Raw genomic sequence first — 15,989 nt, 5'->3', positions numbered from 1 at the left:
TCGAGACCTGATAAAAGGGGAAACGTGGATAACGGATTGGGCCACTTCGACAAATTCACAATCTGTCCTAAACGTCCCAGAAACTAATAGTCATGGAGCCCCAGTGGTTGAAAAGTAAATAGTGTGCAGAGAAAGAAATAATCTTGGCACGTTACAGTGTTCATTTGTAATGACAGGGATTGGATCACGTGACTGTACTTGGCTGTTCAAAAGTCCACAGCTTCATGGAAAGTCTCAAGTAAAAACACGAACTGGAGTCGGGATTATGGGAGCAGAAAACAGTGGCATCAAATCCTCCAAAAAGGTGTTAAAGGAAGTGTCAACTTAATTGCTATCCAAATAATTAGTATGTTTTGCGTGAGTTTTACACTGACGTGAAATGTTGAAACTCCTCTGTTAGAGCCTGCAAGGGATGTGAGGGAGAGTCAGAGGAGGAGGAGGAGGTGACAGCGCCATTTGCCTGGAGGGCACCCATAAACCTGGAGTAGAGAGAGTGCACCATTCCTCAAAGGTGACTGTACCATGTGACTTCAAGATGCTTTAAAAAGTCGGCCAACTTGTCTTGTCGAGGCACAAGTAATCAAGAGGCACCGGAGGAGTCAGAGGAGGAGAATACCTGGGCTGTCGGCGCAGCAGCAAATACCGACAGCCCCACGAAACAAACCGGGGAACACCGGGGGAGGCGTCTGCAAACGCAGCCTCTTCACGACAACAACAATACAAGCAGGAAAACGTGCTGCACACTCATCCAGTGTCCCGGTTTTAGAAACGATGAGCTGCAGCAGTGTTGCAGGATCGGAGTTCTCTGAGGAAGAGCTGGAGCTTGGCGCTCTGTGCCAAGGGGAGGACGAGGGAAGTCCCAAGGCGTCTTTCCAGGACAGCGAGAGCTCAGTGTGCAGCCCGAGTGACACCGAGGAAGGCCAGACCAAGAAGCGTAATCGTCCCGTCCGCTCAAAGGCGCGAAGAATGGCCGCAAACGTCCGCGAGCGGAAGCGCATCATGGACTACAACCAGGCCTTCAATGCCCTGCGCGTCACTCTGAACCATGACCTCAGTGGCAAACGTCTCTCAAAGATCGCCACGCTGCAGAGGGCCATCAACCGCATCTCCGCTCTCTCGGTATTCCTGAGCTCCAACCCCCCAAGTAAGCCCTGCGCCCACCGGGAGTGCAACAGGTCGTCGACAGGGCCAGCTGTGATGGGAGTGTCTCGACTCGAACAGACCCGGGCGACGCTTTCTCGCCCGGAGCACCAGAGCTACGGCCCCTGGCACGCGTCCATCTCTCAGCAGATGCAGCCGCAACAAGGGCCTCACATGCACCGGCTGCCCACAGAGCCGCATGTCTACATGGATAATGCCGCGTCATCGTGTCCTCCGTCCCCACACTACCCTTGTTATCCCACCGAGGGGCAGCTTTACGTGTATGGACACTGCGGCAGCCCCCACGAGCATCCGTCCAGCCCTCTGCGGTACCCCCAGGTGGGTGAGGGGTTGGGGTACCAGCCGGGCGTGTGGGCCTCCTGCACTCAGAAATACATGGATGCTTTTGTGGAGCCTCCTCCAGCTCTTGGGCTCCCCTGGCAGGTGAGCTACCCGGAGCACAGCCTCTCGCTGGGCTCTGACATACTGTGACGGGGGGCGCACACCACTGTGAGCCCTGAACACTGCTGATCACCCCAGTGGACCGCCGGATGACCTCAGGGAGAGAAAGCTTTGTGTTCCTGCCGTTGCAATCAACTCAGTATTACAGTCTCTTATTTCAGAGTGGACTCATTGTGATGTAATTGACAGATATGAATGCAATGGCAAGCCACACTGCAGAATGTTGTACATATTACAACATGTATTTTGCCCTGGCATTTAAAAAATGTTGAATATAAAGAATGTGGCTCTTTTTTATGGTACTTAATGCATGATATTAAAAGGAAACCTAACCTCTTAGTAGGACCACATACAGCCATTAGTGGCCTGATCAACACACACCTCTACTCATGTGCTACTGTTGTGTAACTTCTATCAAGCAGTACATCTTCAGTAAGATTTGAATCCAAAAGTCCATAATTTGCTCATGTATTTATTATACTCGGTGTTGCATAAGATATGTTTGTAAAGTTGTAAAGAGTTTGTACATAATTTTCCAAATTAAATGTTCAAATGATATGACAGTCGTCACGCTTCCTTTCATAACAACAAGGTTTGGTTGTATTGGTTCTGACTGAGGACTTCAACATGGCACAAGCACAACATTCAGCTTTACTGTGCACGCTTGTCTGTGTGTGTATGTATGTGTGTGTGTTTCTGTGTGTTTGTGTGTAAGTGTGTGTGAGTGTGTGTGTGTGTGTATGTGTGTGTGTGAGTGTATGTGTGTGTGTATGTCTGTGTGTGTGTCTGTGTGTGTGTATGTCTGTGTGTGTGTGTATGTGTGTCTGTGTGTGTGTGTGCGTGTGTGTGTGTGCCTGTGTGTGTATGTCTGTGTGTGTGTGCGTGTGTGTGTATGTATGTGTGTGTGTGTATGTATGTGTGTGTATGTCTGCGTGTGTGTGTGTGTCTGTGTGTGTGTCTGTGTGTGTGTGTGTGTGTGATTACAGCCTGAGGACAGTAGCCTCGACCACTCTGAGATGACAGAGGTCCTTCACACAGTTGAAAAATGTCCTTACAAGTCCACTCTTGTCATTTTTTTCTGTGAGAAGAAAAGCCAAGGTGCTGTTTACACACAGCCCAAATAAAGCCTTGGCCGACGGGGAGAAGGCTGTGTAAAGATCCATAAGCAATGCAGGGCTATGAAAGTGCATATAATGCATCTAGCACTACAGTATATATGTGATTCCCAACGTATTTGCTTCCTGCACTGAAGTACGTTTCAGTTCAAACGGCTGCTTCAACATCAGCATGATCGTTACCAGTAAGAGGCCAGTTGGTTCAAGCCTAACCCAACGTGTCCCTCTTGTTTCTGTAGCAGCTCAGGTAAACAACCCCCCCCGTCATGGAAAACAGCTTTAATATTAGACTATAGGACGGGCTCACCGACAGATTTATGTGGGCTCAGGAAGGAAGCCTGCGCCCCGTCATCAGTGCAGTTAAATCCCCTGTCGGGCTGCACTGGCCCGCAGGTGGAACTGGGTGTGTGAACATCCCGGAGGTCTCCCAACGAGGGCCCCGAGACGCCGCTGGAAAGGGTTGGCCCCGGGGAGAGCTACTGCGGGTTTTGGTGGAGAAATAAATGGTGTGATGCTGCAACAATTAACAGGCAGGAAGGAAAGGGACTCCACGGACAAAGAGATGAATGGAGAGGAGGAGGGAAATAATAGCAAGAGGAGGATGTGTGAGGTGAGAAAGAAAATGGGGAGAGTGGCTTCACTTTGAGGCTGTCGTTGGCAGACGTGACTCACCAGAAGACCTTGACTCACCAACGAGAGACGAGTGTGGCTGACAGCGCTCGGTGACGCCATGTCTCCTCCTCCTCCCTTGCTGGCAGACAGCCAGTGCCAGTTCATCTCTTCGTCTGGATCCTCGAGAGACTCCGGAGTGAAAGTGGGGCTGCCAGCACGGCGGTACGAGGGCTCACTCGTTTCTAGACTCCACGGCAGGTAAATAAGAGAAAATAAAAAGTGAGCCACAGAATGGGAGGATTTCAAAGTATTTTCACTGGGAACGTCTAACAAAACTGATAAAACACAAGAATGACCCTGTTTTGTTTATCACATGACGTGATAATAGCTCCGTAGAGAAGAATAAGAATGACGTACACAGAGTGACATTACTTATATCACTACATAGCAGATATTTGTTTGATGCTATATTAATGCTTTGCTCTCTCTCTCAGTCCTTCCCCTCCTACTCACAAAGCTGGCAACCACCATGACTATATGTTCACCAGAAACTGCTCTACATCTAACCTCACTGTAACTCCACTTCATGTCTCTGACCACTTCTTCATCTCGTACTCTCTCCCACTCTTTGGAACTGACAACCCTCCCACAACGGACTCTGCACCTGTCCATCGCAACATCCGCACCCTCTCACCCTCCTCTCTGGCCTCGTCTGTTCTTCAGCCCTCCCTTCAACTGACTCCTTCTCACTCATGCAGCCTAACTTTGCCACTGACACTCTTCTCTCTACGCTGTCGTCCTCTCTTGATTCTCTCTGTCCTCTTTCGACTCGAAAGGTCCGCAAGTCCTCTCCGGCTCCGTGGCTGTCCGAACCAGTGCGCGCCGAGAGAGCCACTATGCGACCATCGGAAAGGAAATGGCGAAAATCCAAACACGCCAGCAACCTGCTCGCCTATCAATCTCTTCTCTCCTCCTTCTCTGCCTCTATCTCTGCAGCCAAAAGTCTGTTCTACCAATCCAGAATCGAATCCTCTTTATCTAACCCTAAAAAGCTCTTCTCAATTTTTTCCAACCTCCTTGACCCCCCTGGTCCCCCCCTCCCTCCACCCTTCTACCAAGCCACTTTGTTGACTACTTTACAAAAAAGATAGACGACATATGCTCTTCATTTACTAATCCATCTTCCATAACTACACCTCTAATAACTTCACCTTCTTCCCCCTTGTTTTCCTCTTTTATCCCCCTGTCTCCTAATCAAGTTATTTCCTTGGTAACCTCTGCCCGCCCAACCACCTGCCCCCTTGACCCCATCCCTTCTCACATTCTCCAGTCCATTGCTTCGGACCTTCTTCCCTTTCTCACCCATCTTATTAACACCTCCCTCTCAACCGGCTGTTTCCCTAACTCTCTGAAGGAGGCAAGAGTCAACCCTCTCCAAAGAAACCCACTCTCGACCCATCTGAAGTCACTACAGATCTGTCTCTCTCCTTCCCTTCCTTTCCAAAACTCTAGAGCGAGCTATCTTTAACCAAGTCTCCTCCTTTCTTCACAGTAACAACCTTCTAGACCCTCACCAGTCTGGATTCAAGACAGGCCACTCAACAGAGACTGCCCTCCTTGCTGTCTCTGAGCAGCTTCACACTGCTAGAGCAGCCTCTCTCTCCTCTGTCCTTATCCTTCTAGACCTTGCCGCTGCCTTTGACACAGTGAACCACCAGATCCTCATGTCCTCCCTCCAGGACCTGGTATCTCAGGCACCGCGCTCTCACTCTTCTCATCCTACCTCACCGACCGCTCTTACCGGGTAACTTGGAGAGGATCTGTGTCTGAGCCTTGTCCTCTGACTACTGGGGTCCCTCAGGGCTTAGTCCTTGGTCCTCTTCTCTTCTCTCTGTACACCAACTCTCTTGGCTCTGTCATTCGCTCACATGGCTTCACCTACCACAGCTATGCTGATGACACCCAACTGATCCTCTTGTTTCCCCAATCCGAAACACAGGTAGCAGCACAAATCTCTGCCTGTCTGACCGACATCTCTCAGTGGATGTCCGCTCACCACCTGAAAATTAACCCGGACAAGACTGAACTTCTCCTCCTTCCAGGAAAAGGCTCTCCCACCCACGACCTAACTATTAACTTCAACAACTCAGTGCTGGCTCCGACTCTGACTGCCAGGAACCTCGGTGTGACGCTCGACAGTCAACTCTCCCTGACTGCCAACATTACCACAATAACACGCTCCTGTAGGTACATGCTGTACAACATCAGGAGAATACGACCCCTTCTCACTCTGAAGACGGCACAGGTTCTGGTCCAGGCTCTGGTCATCTCACGGCTAGACTATTGCAACTCCCTCCTGGCAGGTCTACCTGCTAATGCCATTCGACCTCTACAGCTCACCCAGAATGCAGCTGGTCGACTGGTCTTCAACCTCCCGAAATTTACCCACACTACTCTGCTCCTCCGCGACCTTCACTGGTTACCGGTGGCCCGCCCGCATCCGCTTCAAAACATTGGTACTTGCGTACCGTGCTGCGAACAGATCGGGTCCGGTCTACATCCAGGCCATGGTCAAACCGTACACCCCAGCCCGTTCACTTCGCTCGGCTTCTGCCAATCAGCTTGTAGCTCCTTCACTTCGAGCTAAACACTCAACAAAATCACGACTGTTTGCTATGCTGGCTCCTCATTGGTGGAACGAGCTTCCCATTGACATCAGGACAGCAGAAAGTCTCTACATCTTCCATCGCAAACTAAAAACACATCTTTTTCGACTATACATAGGGAAGGTAGAGCCGTAGTAGCACTCTAGTAGCACTTAAATGTCCCTTACCGATAGCACTTTATTGTTTAGCACTTTAGTAGCACTTAAATGGCACGTACGGATAGTACTTCAATTCAATTCAATTTATTTTGTATAGCCCAATATCACAAATTTGCCTCAGAGGGCTTTACAATCTGTACACATACGACATCCCTGACCTTTGACCTCACATCGAATCAGGAAAAACTCCCCAAAAATAACCTTTATCAGGGAAAAAAGGGAAGAAACCTTCAGGAGAGCAACAGAGGAGGATCCCTCTCCCCGGATGGACAGATGGGAATTTTAAATGTGATTCTTGATTTTACAGGGAGCCAGTGCAGAGCAGCTAATACAGAAGTCATGTGACCTCTTTTCTTAGTTTTTAGTTTTTGTAAGTGAATGTTGAAGAAATGTCTTTTGGATTTTGGACTGTGATGTCACCTTGAGCTCTGGGAACCCACAACGGACTTTCTTTCACAATTTTTTTACAAACAAACTTAATTAATTTGGAAAAATAACAGACGGATAACTCAATAATGGATATAATCAGTAGCCCTACTGTGAAATGTATAAAACAGCATAGGCTGTTGACCAAAATCACGTTGAGTCAAAAGGTTATCCAAAAACTTCAGGAGTCTGTGTGTGCTTCATGAACTGTGACTCACGAGAGGTCCTACCTTACTTCTCACATGCGAGCCCATCAGTGATGCATCTCTTATTCAGACTCCCTCTTTTTATTCAGACTCCTCCCTCTTTTTATTCAGACTCACTCATTTTATTCAGACTCCTTCCTTTTATTCAATCTCCCTCCTTTTATTCAGACTCACTCCTTTTATTCAGACTACTTCCTTTTCTTCAGTCTCCCTCTTTTTATTCAGACTCCTTCCTTTTATTGAGACTCCCACTTTTTATTCAGACTCCTCCCTCTTTTTATTCAGACTTTCTCCTTTTATTCAGACTCCCTCTTTTTATTCAATCCTTCCTTTTCTTCAGTCTCCCTCTTTTTATTCAGACACCTTCCTTTTATTCAGACTCCTCCCTCCTTTTATTCAGAATCCCTCTTTTTATTCAGACTCCCTCTTTTTATTCAGACTCCTCACACTTTTTATTCAGACTCCCTCCTTTTATTCAGACTCCCTCTTTTTATTCAGACTCCTCCCTCTTTTTATTCAGACTTCCTCCTTTTATTCAGACTCCTCCTTTTAATCAGACCCTTTCCTTTTATTCAGACTCCCTCTTTTTATTCAGAATCCTTCCTTTTATTCAGACTCCTCCCTCCTTTTATTCAGAATCCCTCTTTTTAGTCAGACTCCCTCCTTTTATTCAGACTCCTCCCTCCTTTTATTCAGAATCCCTCTTTTTATTCAGACTCCCTCCTTTTATTCAGACTCTTCCCTCCTTTTATTCAGAATCCCTCTTTTTATTCAGACTCCTCCCTCTTTTTATTCAGACTTCCTCCTTTTAATCAGATTCCCTCTTTTCATTCAGACTCCTTCCTTTTATTCAGACTCACTCCTTTTATTCAGACTACTTCCTTTTCTTCAGTCTCCCTCTTTTTATTCAGACTCCTTCCTTTTATTGAGACTCCCTCTTTTTATTCAGACTCCTCCCTTTTTTTTATTTAGACCCCCTCCTTTTATTCAGATTCCCTCCTTTTATTCAGACTCCTCACACTTTTTATTCAGACTCCCTGCTTTAATTCAGATTCCCTCCTTTTATTCAGACTCCCTCCTTTTATTCAGACTCATTCTTTTTATTCAGACTCCTCCCTCCTTTTATTCAGACTCCCTCTTTTTATTCAGACTCCTCACACTTCTTATTCAGACTCCCTCCTTTTATTCAAACTCCTCCCTCTTTTTATTTAGACCGCCCTCTTTTTCTACAGACTCCTTCCTTTTATTTAGACTTCTCCCTCTTTTTATTCAGAATTCCTCCTTTTATTCAGACTCCCTCCTTTCATTCAGACTCCTTCCTTTTCTTTAGTCTCCCTCTTTTTATTCAGAATCCCTCATTTGGTTCAGACTCCTCCCTATTTTTATTCAGACCCTTTCCTTTTATTCAATTCAATTCAGTTTATTTTGTATAGCCCAATATCACAAATTACAAATTTGCCTCAGAGGGCTTTACAATCTGTACACATACGACATCCCTGACCTTTGACCTCACATCGGATCAGGAAAAACTCCCCAAAAATAACCTTTCACAGGGAAAAAAGGGAAGAAACCTTCAGGAGAGCAACAGAGGAGGATCCCTCTCCCTGGATGGACAGAAGCAAGAGATGTCATGTGTACAGAATGAACAGCATTTACAAAGTTACATAAACACATTACATGAATATGACAATGTATGAATGGAACTCCAATCCATGAAACAGAAGGAGGTAGAGAGGAGGGGGCGGGGCATCAGCAGGGCCAAGGTGGGAGGCCGGCTCACCAGCATCAGACACCTCCAGGTCCAATGGACCCTATGAGATGTGAAGTCACAACGACTCCGGGGAGGAAGCAGAGTTAATAAGGTGCAATGGAGAAATGTAAATTCATCCATAAGGAGAGAGAGAAGAGGAGATAGGTGCTCAGTGTATCCTAAAACATCCCCCAGCAGCCTATAAGCCTATAGCAGCATATCAAGGGGCTGGACCAGGGCAAACCTGATTCAGCCCTAACTATAAGCACTATTAAAGAGGAACGTCTTAAGTCTATTCTTAAATGAGGTGACTGTGTCTGCCTCCCGGACTGAAAGAGGAAGCTGGTTCCATAAAAGAGGAGCTTGATAACTGAAGGCTCTTGCTCCCATCCTACTTTTTAGGACTCTAGGAACCACAAGTAGCCCCGCATTTAGTGAGCGCAGCTCTCTAGTGGGGCAATATGGTATTACAAGCTCCTTAAGATATGATGGTGCATCACCAATCAAGGCTTTGTAGGTGAGGAGAAGAATTTTAAATGTGATTCTTGATTTTACAGGGAGCCAGTGCAGAGCAGCTAATACAGGAGTCATGTGATCTCTTTTCTTAGTTCTTGTGAGTACACAAGCTGCAGCATTCTGGATCAACTGGAGGGATTTAAGAGACTTATTAGAGCAGCCTGATAATAAGGAGTTGCAGTAATCTAGTCTGGAAGTAACAAACGCGTGAACCAGCTTTTCTGCATCTTTTTGAGACAAGATGTGCCTGATTTTTGAAATGTTACGTAGATGAAAAAATGCAATCCTTGAGATTTGCTTAACGTGGGAGTTAAAGGACAAGTCTCGGTCAAAGATAACGCCTAGATTCTTTACAGTGGTGTTGGATGCCAGGGAAATGCCATCTACAGAAACCACATCACCAGATAATTGATCTCTGAGGTGTTCAGGGCCCAGTAAAATAACTTCAGTTTTGTCTGAGTTTAACATCAGGAAGTTGCAGGTCATCCATGTTTTTATGTCTTTAAGACATTCTTGAATTTTAGCGAGCTGGTTGGTCTCCTCTGGTTTGATCGATAGATATAATTGAGTATCGTCTGCATAGCAATGAAAGTTTATGCAGTGTTTCCTGATAATATTCCCTCCTTTTATTCAGACTCCCTCTTTTTAGTCAGATGCCCTCCTTTTATTCAGACTCCCTCTTTTTATTCAGACTCCCTCCTTCTATTCAGACTTCCTCTTTTTATTCAGACTCCTCCCTCCTTTTATTCAGAATCCCTCTTTTTGTTCAGACTCCTCCCTCTTTTTATTCAGACTCCTCCCTCTTTTTATTCAGACCCCCTCCTTTTATTCGGATTCCCTCTTTTTATTCCGACTCCTCCCTCTTTTTATTCAGACTCCCTCTTTTTATTCAGACTCCCTTCTTTTATTTAGTCTCCCTCTTTTTATTCAGACTCCCTCTTTTTATTCAGACTCCCTCCTTTTATTTAGTCTCCCTCTTTTTATTCAGACTCCCTCTTTTTATTCAGACTCCCTCTGCTGACGAGTTGGTGGAAAATAAAAACAAGCACAAATTAGAGAAAATGATTCCAAGACGCGAGGATTTGAGTCAGCCTTCGGAGTGAAGGTGCATGTTGACATTCTACATACTGTGCCTACCCCCTGCTCCCCGAATGCACACGCACGCACGCACGCACGCACGCGCTCACACGCACACACACACACACACACAGCATGCTGTTGTGACATCATCGGTGAAGGTGAAGGGAGTGGGGGATGTTTTAGGATACACTGAGCACCTCTCTCCTCTTCTCTCTCTCCTTATGGATACATTTACATCTCTCCATTGCACCTTATTAACTCTGCTTCCTCCCCGGAGTCGTTGTGACTTCACGTCTCATAGGGTCCATTGGACCTGGAGATGTCTGATGCCTGGTGAGCCGGCCTCCCACCTTGGCCCTGCTGATGCCCCGCCCCCTCCTCTCTACCTCCTTCTGTTTCATGGATTGGAGTTCCATTCATACATTGTCATATTCATGTAATGTGTTTATGTAACTTTGTAAATGCTGTTCATTCTGTACACATGACATCTATTGCTTCTGTCCATCCGGGGAGAGGGATCCTCCTCTGTTGCTCTCCTGAAGGTTTCTTCCCTTTTTTCCCTGTGAAAGGTTATTTTTGGGGAGTTTTTCCTGATTCGATGTGAGGTCCTGGGACAGGGATGTCGTATGTGTACAGATTGTAAAGCCCTCTGAGGCAAATTTGTAATTTGTGATATTGGGCTATACAAAATAAACTGAATTGAATTGAATTGAAATTGAATTGAGTGAAGGTGCCAGAGGACACGATGTGCTTTTGTTCCCATGACATTTACAAACAATCACACTAAACCTGAATTTTTGCTTCCTGTCTGAGTCACACAACAGGACTTTGAATGAAGTAATGTACATCTGCCAAGTTTATTTTGAAGAGCAATGTTTCCTTTAAGTAATATCCACATGACCCTGTTCGAGGATATGATGACACTCAACTGTGTTGCATTGTAATGCATTTCATCTCTTTACGCGAGTCACACAAAACAAATGTTGACAACAAAAAACTGTCCAACAATCAAATGAGGATTGTGCTACTCGCCTCATAGTCACATCGTTTACAGATTTTATTCAAGCAATGTTCAGATATTCCCACTAAGTAAGTAATAAACAACAACACCCACATAGTCACAGTTTAAGGTCCTCAAGCTGAAGAACCTTCATATCTTTATATAGAATCATTCATGAGGTGTTGCCTCTGCCCTCTTCTGACGTGACAAGACGCAGCTCGTTTTATTGATCTGTTTGGATTCTCAGAGCAACGCTTTCACTGCCGAGCACTAGATGGTGACAAGACAACAGAGCCAGTGAAGGACCAGGAGCCTCCATGATACGAGCACAACACTAACACAAGAAAGCGTTTATTTCTTCTTCCTTTCAGAAGATCTGACATCAACACACCAGACTGTGTTGATGCCAACAGCAGAATCAGCTTTATGGAAGGATACAAAAAGAACATTCTGGAGTTTGCAAGAACGTATTTCATGTTACAATACCAAGCCTGGGCAGGTGGAAACATTACAGCCTATTATTCCGTGTTGTTGTGAGTCTACTTTCTGGGTTTCCCACCGTGACGATAGTTCTGAATTATAGGAACACATGTTCCCTTCACTGTCGGTAACAAACGGAAAGCGCTGTGAATTCCCTGCTGCAGCTGGATGACGCCACATCATGTCAGATGAGATCAAACCCACTGCTGTAGATTTACTTTGAATATGGAATATTTAGTGCTACACAAAGGAAATAACACTTTGTACACTGACAACACAAATACATTGCAGGGCGTTCGTAATGCAAACATCTGCATTATTCATTGTTTGACATTAGGATGTTCTCGGAGATCGGTACCAGCCGAGGAGGGACTACACGGGGACACACTACTGGAGGGACTACACTGGGACACACTACTGGAGGGACTACACGGGGACACACTACTGGAGGGACTACACGGGGACACACTACAGGAAGGACTACACTGGGACACACTACTGGAGGGACTACACAGGGACACACTACTGGAGGGACTACACAGGGACACACTACTGGAGGAACTACACAGGGACACACTACAGGAGTGACTACACGGGGACACACTACTTTAGGGACTACACTAGGATACACTACTGGAGGAACTACACAGGGACACACTACTGGAGGGACTACACAGGGACACACTACAGGAGGTACTACACAGGGACACACTACTGGAGGGAATACACAGGGACACACTACTGGAGGGAATACACAGGGACACACTACTTTAGGGACTACACTAGGATACACTACTGGAGGGACTACACAGGGACACACTACAGGAGGGACTACACAGGGACACACTACTGGAGGGACTACACGGGGACACACTACTGGAGGAACTACACAAGGGAGACACTACTGGGGGGACTACACAGGCACACACTACTGGAGGGACTACACAGGGACACACTACTGGAGGGAATACACAGGGACACACTACTTTAGGGACTACAGGGGGACACACTACTGGAGGAACTACACGGGGACACACTACTTTAGGGACTACACAGGGACACACTACTTTAGGGACTACACTAGGATACACTACTGGAGGAACTACACAGGGACACACTACTGGAGGGACTACAGGGGGACACACTAATGGAGGGACTACACAGGGGCACACTACTGGAGGAACTACACAAGGGAGACACTACTGGGGGGACTACACAGGGACACACTACTGGAGGGACTACACAGGGACACACTACTTTAGGGACTACACGGGGACACACTACTGGAGGGACTACACGGGGACACACTACTGGAGGAACTACACGGGGACACACTACTTTAGGGACTACACAGGGACACACTACTTTAGGGACTACACGGGGACACACTACTGGAGGGACTACACGGGGACACACTACTGGAGGAACTACACGGGGACACACTACTTTAGGGACTACACAGGGACACACTACTTTAGGGACTACACGGGGACACACTACTGGAGGGACTACACGGGGACACACTACTGGAGGAACTACACGGGGACACACTACTGGAGGGACTACACAGGGACACACTACTTTAGGGACTACACAGGGACACACTACTGGAGGGACTACACAGGGACACACTACAGGAGGGACTACACAGGGACACACTACAGGAGGGACTACACAGGGACACACTACTTTAGGGACTACACCGGGACACACTACTTTAGGGACTACACGGGGACACACTACTGGAGGGACTACACAGGGACACACTACTGGAGGAACTACACAGGGACACACTACTGGAGGGAATACGTGGGGACACACTACTGGGGGGACTACGCGGGGACACACTACTGGAGGGACTACACGGGGACACACTACTGGGGGGACTACACGGGGACACACTACTGGGGGGACTACACTGGGACACACTACTGGAGGGACTACACTGGGACACACTACTGGAGGAACTACACAGGGACACACTACTGGAGGGACTACACGGGGACACACTACTTTAGGGACTACACCGGGACACACTACTTTAGGGACTACACCGGGACACACTACTTTAGGGACTACACGGGGACACACTACTGGAGGGACTACACAGGGACACACTACTGGAGGAACTACACAGGGACACACTACTGGAGGGAATACGTGGGGACACACTACTGGGGGGACTACGCGGGGACACACTACTGGAGGGACTACACGGGGACACACTACTGGAGGGACTACACGGGGACACACTACTGGGGGGACTACACAGGGACACACTACTGGAGGAACTACACAGGGACACACTACTGGAGGGACTACACGGGGACACACTACTGGAGGGACTACACGGGGACACACTACTGGAGGGACTACACGGGGACACACTACAGGAGGGACTACACTGGGACACACTACTGGAGGGACTACACAGGGACACACTACTGGAGGGACTACACAGGGACACACTACTGGAGGAACTACACAGGGACACACTACTGGAGGAACTACACAGGGACACACTACAGGAGTGACTACACGGGGACACACTACAGGAGGGACTACACTGGGACACACTACTGGAGGGACTACACAGGGACACACTACTGGAGGAACTACACAGGGACACACTACTGGAGGAACTACACAGGGACACACTACAGGAGTGACTACACAGGGACACACTACTTTAGGGACTACACTAGGATACACTACTGGAGGAACTACACAGGGACACACTACTGGAGGGACTACAGGGGGACACACTAATGGAGGGACTACACAGGGGCACACTACTGGAGGAACTACACAAGGGAGACACTACTGGGGGGACTACACAGGCACACACTACTGGAGGGACTACACAGGGACACACTACTTTAGGGACTACACAGGGACACACTACTTTAGGGACTACACGGGGACACACTACTGGAGGGACTACACGGGGACACACTACTGGAGGAACTACACGGGGACACACTACTTTAGGGACTACACAGGGACACACTACTTTAGGGACTACACGGGGACACACTACTGGAGGGACTACACGGGGACACACTACTGGAGGAACTACACGGGGACACACTACTGGAGGGACTACACAGGGACACACTACTTTAGGGACTACACAGGGACACACTACTTTAGGGACTACACAGGGACACACTACTGGAGGGACTACACAGGGACACACTACAGGAGGGACTACACAGGGACACACTACAGGAGGGACTACACAGGGACACACTACTTTAGGGACTACACCGGGACACACTACTTTAGGGACTACACGGGGACACACTACTGGAGGGACTACACAGGGACACACTACTGGAGGAACTACACAGGGACACACTACTGGAGGGAATATGTGGGGACACACTACTGGAGGGACTACACAGGGACACACTACTGGGGGGACTACGCGGGGACACACTACTGGAGGGACTACACGGGGACACACTACTGGGGGGACTACACGGGGACACACTACTGGGGGGACAACACAGGGACACACTACTGGGGGCACTACACGGGGACACACTACTGGGGGGACTACACGGGGACACACTACTGGAGGGACTACACGGGGACACACTATTGGAGGGACTACACAAGGGACACACTACTGGGGGGACTACACGGGGACACACTACTGGGGGGACAACACAGGGACACACTAATGGAGGGACAACACGAGGACACACTACTGGGGGGACTACACGGGGACACACTACTGGAGGGACTACACGGGGACACACTACTGGGGGGACTACACGGGGACACACTACTGGGGGGACAACACAGGGACACACTAATGGAGGGACAACACGAGGACACACTACTGGGGGGACTACACGGGGACACACTACTGGGGGGACTACACAGGGACACACTAGTGGAGGGACTAAACAGGGACACACTACTGGAGGAACTACACAAGGGACACACTACTAGGGGGACTACACAGGGACACACTACTGGAGGGACTACACGGGGAAACACTACTGGAGGGACTACACGGGGACACACTACAGGAGGGACTACACAGGGACACACTACTGGAGGGACTACACGGGGACACACTACTGGAGGGACTACACAGGGACACACTACTGGAGGGACTACAGGGGGAAACACTACTGGAGGGACTACACGGGGACACACTACTTTAGGGACTACACGGGGACACACTACTTTAGGGACTACACAGGGACACACTACTTTAGGGACTACACGGGGACACACTACTTTAGGGACTACACGGGGACACACTACTTTAGGGACTACACAGGGACACACTACTTTAGGGACTACACGGGGACACACTACTGGAGGGACTACACAGGGACACACTACTGGAGGAACTACA

The 15,989-nt window shown here is 48.2% G+C and overlaps 1 protein-coding gene across 1 annotated transcript; it reads left to right on the top strand.

Moving 5' to 3' along the window:
- The first annotated feature begins 771 nt into the window (after window positions 1-771).
- On the top strand, window positions 772-1,632 carry bhlha9 (basic helix-loop-helix family, member a9). Its single transcript, XM_034550928.1, has one exon. The coding sequence runs from the start codon at window positions 772-774 to the stop codon at window positions 1,630-1,632; it is 861 nt and encodes a 286-aa protein (XP_034406819.1).
- Window positions 1,633-15,989: the final 14,357 nt, after the last annotated feature.

This window comes from Cyclopterus lumpus, chromosome 14, assembly GCF_009769545.1.
Source record: "Cyclopterus lumpus isolate fCycLum1 chromosome 14, fCycLum1.pri, whole genome shotgun sequence".
Lineage (NCBI taxonomy): Eukaryota > Metazoa > Chordata > Actinopteri > Perciformes > Cyclopteridae > Cyclopterus > Cyclopterus lumpus.
This window is presented reverse-complemented; position numbering and strand designations above follow the sequence as displayed.

Excerpts from the sequence above, each read along its gene's own strand:
- bhlha9 (XM_034550928.1), top strand. The coding sequence starts at position 772 with ATGAGCTGCAGCAGTGTTGCAGGATCGGAGTTCTCTGAGGAAGAGCTG.